Source organism: Apis dorsata, unplaced genomic scaffold (assembly GCF_000469605.1).
Source record: "Apis dorsata unplaced genomic scaffold, Apis dorsata 1.3 scaffold_59, whole genome shotgun sequence".
Lineage (NCBI taxonomy): Eukaryota > Metazoa > Arthropoda > Insecta > Hymenoptera > Apidae > Apis > Apis dorsata.
Genome location: NW_006263359.1, coordinates 707,910 through 714,935, shown reverse-complemented (window position 1 = coordinate 714,935; position 7,026 = coordinate 707,910). Strand labels below are relative to the sequence as shown.

The 7,026-nt window shown below is 40.2% G+C and overlaps 1 protein-coding gene across 1 annotated transcript in view; it reads right to left on the bottom strand.

The window, feature by feature from the left end:
• The window catches only part of LOC102673009 (serine/threonine-protein kinase NLK), an 82,059-nt gene that overhangs the window by 26,624 nt on the left and 48,409 nt on the right, over positions 1-7,026 (bottom strand). Inside the window, 3 exon segments of the mRNA XM_031515260.1 lie at positions 1,697-1,885; positions 2,287-2,496; positions 2,653-2,738. Coding sequence (XP_031371120.1) covers positions 1,697-1,885; positions 2,287-2,496; positions 2,653-2,738 — 485 coding nt within the window.

The following is a 7,026-nucleotide window of genomic DNA, read 5'->3' as shown; positions in this document are numbered from 1 at the left end:
TATATATATATATATATATATACATACACACACATACATTCCAATTATAATATTTCCAATGACAACGATGAAACAAAGTCTCGTGAGAAAAGTCTCGCGTTCATCTCGATTATTAACCGCCATTATTCCCAGTTACTTGTTCTAAAAAACGGATCGACCATTATTTCAACGTGTCGTTTCACTCAGACTTAACATCGATCCGAGTGTGGCCTACGAGCGATCTAACTAACAGCACCACGGAGGATTCAAGTGGAGAAGTAGGTTGCTGCTGCGTTTAATACGCAAAGAAGATCGTCGGTTGTTCGAACGAAGCCAATAACGGGCTCAGACTCTCTTAATTTTAATGGAATTATTGAAATTCTCTGACGTGCCTTTGTTATTTTTACCTCGCGGTAAAAATATCGACGTTCGCGACACGTATGGGCTCCCTCCTCTCCTTTTCAACTCTCTCCTCGATTTATTATTTTTTTTTCTTTCTTTCTTTCTTTCTTTTTTTTTTTTTAAGTATGGGGAGGACAGAAGACAGTAAAGATTTTATTGCAACCTCGGTTATATATATTCGAGCACATTGGCTCGAGAATTTTACGATGTCGTGGTGGTCATCGTTCCAAGTATTTTTTTTTTGTTATTAACACGTGAATATTCTTTTCGACGTTTTTATTCCACGTTCTTTTTTCTCTCTCTCTTTTTCTCTCTCCTCTCTGTCTTCGCTAGCTTGGCTCGGTTTGCGATTCACGAAGCGTGGTGCGTGATGCAGTTTCGAGTTCGCGGAGGAAGTGGAGGAATAGAGGATGAGGACGTCGATAAGGGTGGTTAAGAAGCGATAACGTCACCGCCGGAAACTTGCTTGTTAACCCGCCGTGTAAACGGAAGTTGGCCAGCTCGATGATTAATTTAAGTAAAGAAGCTGACCAACTTTCGGAATTTCACAGTTGAAGATTCGTTTCAAACCGGTATAAATTGGCGATTTTCAGAGAGAAAGAGAGAGAGAGAGAGAAGAAGCGAGAAGAAAGTCTCGTTTCGTCTCTCGAGTATTTTAGAAAGTTGGATTTCGATCTTCGACTCGTGTTCAATTCTTCTAATTGAAATCAAATTTCAATTTTTCAATGGAATCTTCTCGGTTTTTATCCTCGTGAATTATAATTTGCTCACGTATATCATCATTATCAAAATTAATTTTTCGTTTCTATTTTTTTAAAGATATATCTATATCGAAACGAAGATATCATACACAAAGTTGTAAAAATTATTGATCTTTCGAGACTAATTTTTTTTTTTTAAGAGTAAGAAATCTTTTGATCTTATCTAATATTATTTCCTTCCTATATCTTCATCGTTTTCAAGCGATATCAAGCAATAATATTTACAAACAGCCTAACGTATTCTTCGTTTTTTCTGTTCGATCTAAAAATAAAATCTCATCAATCCCCAAACATTTCACATTTTCACGAAAATACATCTATATAATTTTACCTTTATATAATTATATCTTTTATATAATTTTATATTTTATCAAAATACGTTTATATAATTTTAATCTTATTCTCTACGATCTAAAAAAAAAAGAAAAAGAAAAAAAAAAATAGACGCTTGAAGTTTTCCTCCAAGTTCTTCTTTCCAAGAAAGAAGAAAGAAGAAAGAAGAGTAAAATATGCCTAGATGGGCGGGAAAAAAGAAAAGGGAGAAGAAAACTTACAGGATCGAAGACTAGCATCTGGCAGAGCAAATGGACGGCCTCGTGCGTCGCCTGGCTGCTAAGGGTGTAGAGAGCCGTCAACGAGGGTGGCTTCGGCGCGCGCCTCAGCATGTGGGATCTCGCACCCTCGCACGCGAACCTCATGTCCTCGAGGGTTGGCGTGCCCAGCAATTCTGTGATCAGTTCCAGCTGCAAAGCGAATGAAAACGTGCTCCATTTTAAAATATCCGCTCTCCCCTTTGCGACCGTGCGACAACTCGATGATGCACCAGAGAGAGAGGGGGAAATGAATCGTTTCGAAAAAGAGGAGATCCTTCCTTGCAACTTATGCCGATGCCTGCGAATCCTCGATGACTCTCCTCCTCAAACGTTTCTCTCACGAAATTTATCAATGGACATTTTACCATCATCCAACGCGAATAAGAATACAATACGAATTTTCGATCGAGGTAAAATTTAATTTACTTTATTATAAATATAGGATATATCGTGTGTATGTACTTGTTAAATTATCGTCCTCGCGGTATTTTTTTTTTTTCTGAAAAATATCCTTGAGAAAAATTGGTGTTAACGGTGGAAAGATGACTGACCTGTTGCACAGGGCTCTGCGCCTGGAAAAGGATCCTCCTGCGAAGGAGTTCCCCGAAAATGCAACCGACGCTCCAAACGTCCACAGCGGCCGTGTAGTGCCGCGCCCCCATCAGGATCTCCGGCGCGCGATAATACTGCGTCACCACTTCCTGGGTCATGTGCTTGTTCTGATCCGGTTCTTCCACTCGGGCCAAACCGAAGTCGCAGATCTGTTCGCCAAGAATAACGTGGTAATTCTTCTTCGTTGTTATTAAGCAGGGGGAGAGAGAGAGAGAAAGAGAGAGAAACCTCCCTCTTTTACTTCTTCCTCTTATTTCGAATCTCGTCGTTAACGAGAGAAAGGGGGTTGAATCGGGATTGCTTACCTTCAGCACGCAATTGCTGTTCACGAGTAAGTTCCCTGGCTTAATGTCCCTGTGCAAGATTCTGGCCGAGTGAAGGTACTTGAGGCCTGAAACAGAAGTGGATTCTAATTAAAAATTGTATACGATAAAGGAATTGTTCGATTCTTAGCTTTCTCCAAGATTCCAAGATTTTTTCCCTGAGTTTCGAAAAGTAAAATCTTGAATTCTTAGATTCAAAGATTCTCGAACTTCGCTCGAATTCCCGGATTTACCAAGGAAATCTTTCGAATTCCTAAATTTCTAACGTGTCCAAATTTCTAGATTGGTAAATACTTAAATGCTTGCCCGCGGAAGTTGGCCCAACAACTCGAATTCCCCGAAATCCCGAAACTTTGCAAATTAAATTTCCAATTTCCTCCCGAAAACTCTAAAATTCCCCCCTCTTTCTCCCCCCGATATATTTCAAATCCTCTCGAAATACCTTCGAAAGGATTGGCCTGGTAAAACCGGACCACGTTCCAAGACGATCAAAACTTTCCAGCTACGAGCTGGATTATTATAGTTCCCCTCTAAAACCTGGAAAGACACGAGGAGGGAGGAACGCGCGACCTCGATTTTCACAAAATTCCTCCCCTCCCCCGGGTCGTTAGAGCCCTCTTCACCCCGCTCGACAATTCTGCATACATTCACGGGAGATCATCCGCCGCGAAGATGTTCTCCAATCCGCGGCTATTATTTCCTACTTTCGTTCCAACGTGAGTGGTTTATTAATCATCGATGATCATCGCCACGTTTACGAATCGTGGAATGAGAGGGAAGTCGATCTTCGATTGTTCGTCGAGGATATTTTGTTAAGAAGGAAATATTTTATATTTTAAGAAGGAAAATAATCGAAGGAGGACGAAGTGTTATGCTGCAAACAACGTTACAAGTGTCGATTCTTGAAAATATTTGTTATTCTTCTTTCGAAGCTGGTATCGGCCAACACAATTATGATATAACGCGTATACGTGTTCGATTATTATGATTATTATTTAGAGGATACTTTCACATACTCGTCGATCGAAATAGAGATTTGAAAACGGATATTTTATAATGGGATAAATATTGCTCTCCTATCTGGGTTTTAGATTATTCGAAACCAGATTCACGACACTCCCGCCTACTCACCGACAAATAATTATCAATTTACGATATTATTGCATTTATTGCCTCTGATTATTATATCTCGGATGGTTTCGATTCGTCGAATAAACGAATGGAGAGATGCGAATAGGCGGGGTAGGGGGTAGGATGGCTCGTGGATTAAACAGGATTATTAACGTTTTATTGAACGCTGGGATAAGTGGAATCGTTGGTCCCTTAAGTGTTCGTCAAATCGACGACAAATTGCATCGAGTCGCGGAACGTCCTTGGCCGATGGTAATTTCGCACGGTGCGCGAGCCGAAAACCTGTTTTAAATTGAAATCCGGATCGAGCAAGAAACCTGTCCTTATTATCGGAAGATGGGAAATAAAGGAAAACAAGGATCCCAAGAGGGATGCTTCCGAGATTTTTATATATACAATTCCGTTCCTTCTTTCCACTCGAGAATAACGAACTCGCGAAATTAATTTTTAACTGCGAACCACCCCCTTACGAATTATACCCTTACGTTTACACACAGATTTCCAAGCTTTCGAAATTTATACAATTTTCAGATGCTCTTCCTATCCACCCTCTAAAATTTACGAATTTCCCTTCTTTGCGTTACTACAACTTTCGATTTAAAATATCGATCGAATAGAAGATCGATTGTTGACGCGCGAATTCCAGCATCGCATTTATAAAACTTTCAGATTCCCAAATTTTTTCTCTAAATTTCCCGCAAGTTCCAGCATCGCAATTTATAGAACTTTCTCTCCCTCTAAATTTGCTTTTTTAGAGTTACTACAATTTTCGATTTAAAATATCGATCGAATCGATTGTTGACGCGCGAGTTCCAGCATCGCAATTTATACGATTTTCTCTCCACCCTCTAAATTTCCTTTTTTTCGAAAAGAAGAATTCCAGCATTGCAATTTATAAAACTTTCAGATTCTCAAATTTTCTCTCCACTCTCTAAATTTCCCTTCTTTGCGTTACTACAATTTTCGATTTAAAATATCGATCGAATAGAAGATCGATTATTGACGCGCGAGTTTCAGCAATTTATACGATTTTCTCTCCACCCTCTAAATTTCCCTTCTTTGCGTTACTACAACTTTCGATTTAAAATATCGATCGAATGAAAGATCGATTATTGACGCGCAAGTTCCAGCATCGCAATTTATAGAACTTTCTCTCTCTCTAAATTTGCTTTCTTAAAGTTACTACAATTTTCGATTTAAAATATCGATCGAATAAAAAATCGATTATTGACGCGCGAATTCCAGCATCGCATTTTGTACAATTTTCTCTCCCTCTAAACTTCTCTTCTTTTCGATACTACAACTTTCGATTCAACATCGTGATCGAAAAGAAGATCGCAAAGATTCCTATCCATTAAAAAAACCCCGTTTCACGAAGTCACATTCTCGCGTTCGGCTCCCCTTATTCGCGGGGCGAAAGGCAGATGCGAAGGCAGATTGAAGGGTTGATTTGGCGCGGGTTGAATACGGGAGAGATTACCACCCCTCGAAGCGCGATTCGAGGCTTTAGGAAAAGGGGTGGTGGCGCGGATTGACTAACGGGCGACGAGTGTAAACGTTCGTGTAATCCCTTCCAAATGGACACGCGTGTCGGCTGCCAACAAACATTTCATTTCAGACGAGTCCAACGGCAGCGATAATTATTTCATTGCGAATTTGTGGCTGGATATATTAATAACGGGACGCGGAAATTTTCGCGAAAATTTCACGAACGAATGTGCCATAAAAAGTAATGTAAAATGTTAAAACACTTTACAAAGCGTGATATTTAAACAGGGGGGAGAAGGGGAGCAGCGTTTGGTTTTAATTTAGGTATTAAGTTCGATAGAGTTTTTTTTTTTTTTTTTTTTTTTTTTAATTATACTTTTGTTTATGAGTTTACCAATTAAAATTAAAACGCGCAGTTTGTTTGATGTCGAGTGAAATTTTCATTTCGAATTGCTTGCTTTTTTTTTTTTTTTTTCTTTTTTTTTTGGTCATAGCTTTAGGATAAATTACAATATAACGATATAAATGCAAAAATAAAACGAGCAATTTAAATTGTTTAGATTTAATAAAATATTAAAACCGTACGATCTCGTCATTGGTAAAATTCTTCAACTTCTGTCTATATATATATATATATTTAAATCGTGTATTAATTCAGAAGAAACGTTGTATCAACGTGGATGGATTTAATAATTACACCCTATCCTACGAATTAGCGAAACCGCGAATTCACGCGCATTAAAATTCCGCGGGAAAAACAGGAAACAACTTCGCAGGAAGTCCACTTTTAAAATCCAATTAAATTCTCGTAACGTTACGCGACCCGGAAATTCCATACTCCATTTGTATTTCTGTTTTATTTTTTAACTCTCTTCCCTTTCTCCCTCCATTATTTGCATATATCGTTGCACACACTTTATCGTAACCACGCTCCAAAATTCTAATCTCCTACTCCCTTCTCGCGAAAGAGGAACTTTGTAATCAACCCTCTCTTCCCCCTCCCAATTTCCCCCGCTCATAAATAGATAATAAAAATCCTCTTACAATAGTTTACAAGCAAAAAAAGCGCCGATAAAAAATCCGAATCCTTGCGAAAAATATATACAATATATCGGGTGGAAATTAAATATTTAACAAAACATTTCGATTTGAAAGAGATGATCGTCAAATTCTCACAGTCATCCTTTTCTCACTCATCTTCACCCATCGTCGCATCTCATCGCCGTCATCCCCCGGCAACGCGTTAAAATGCATTCCGCGGCACGTAGTAGCGCGCATTGCACGTGGGGGCGTGTGTTGTATCGGTGGAAAACGTCCCCTTTCGCCGCGTAATTATTTCTCGTCGCGCGCGAGAACCACCACCCTCGTGTCTCGTCGAAAGAAGGGGAGGGTTGGGGGAGAAAGGGACCGATCGAGCGGGTCTCAACCGCGCGAAAACGCGAGCGCCCTTTTTCATTTTCGTGCCGATGAGCGGAGGGGAAGGCAGGGAGGGAGGGAAAAGCCGGCTGTGGAGAAAGGGGTTGGAAAGAATTCGGCGGAGAAAGGGTGAAGGAAACGAGCGAGGGATGGATCGTTTAGGAGGAGAGCAGGAGGGAGGAAGATGGAAGAAGGAAGGTGTAGAGGGAGAGAGAGAGATGTATCGTGTTTAAGGGTGGGAGATGGCGAGGGGATGGCGAGAGGGGCTGCAATAAGAGCAGAAACATCGGTGCCAGATGAGTGTGCCGTGAGTCATGCCGC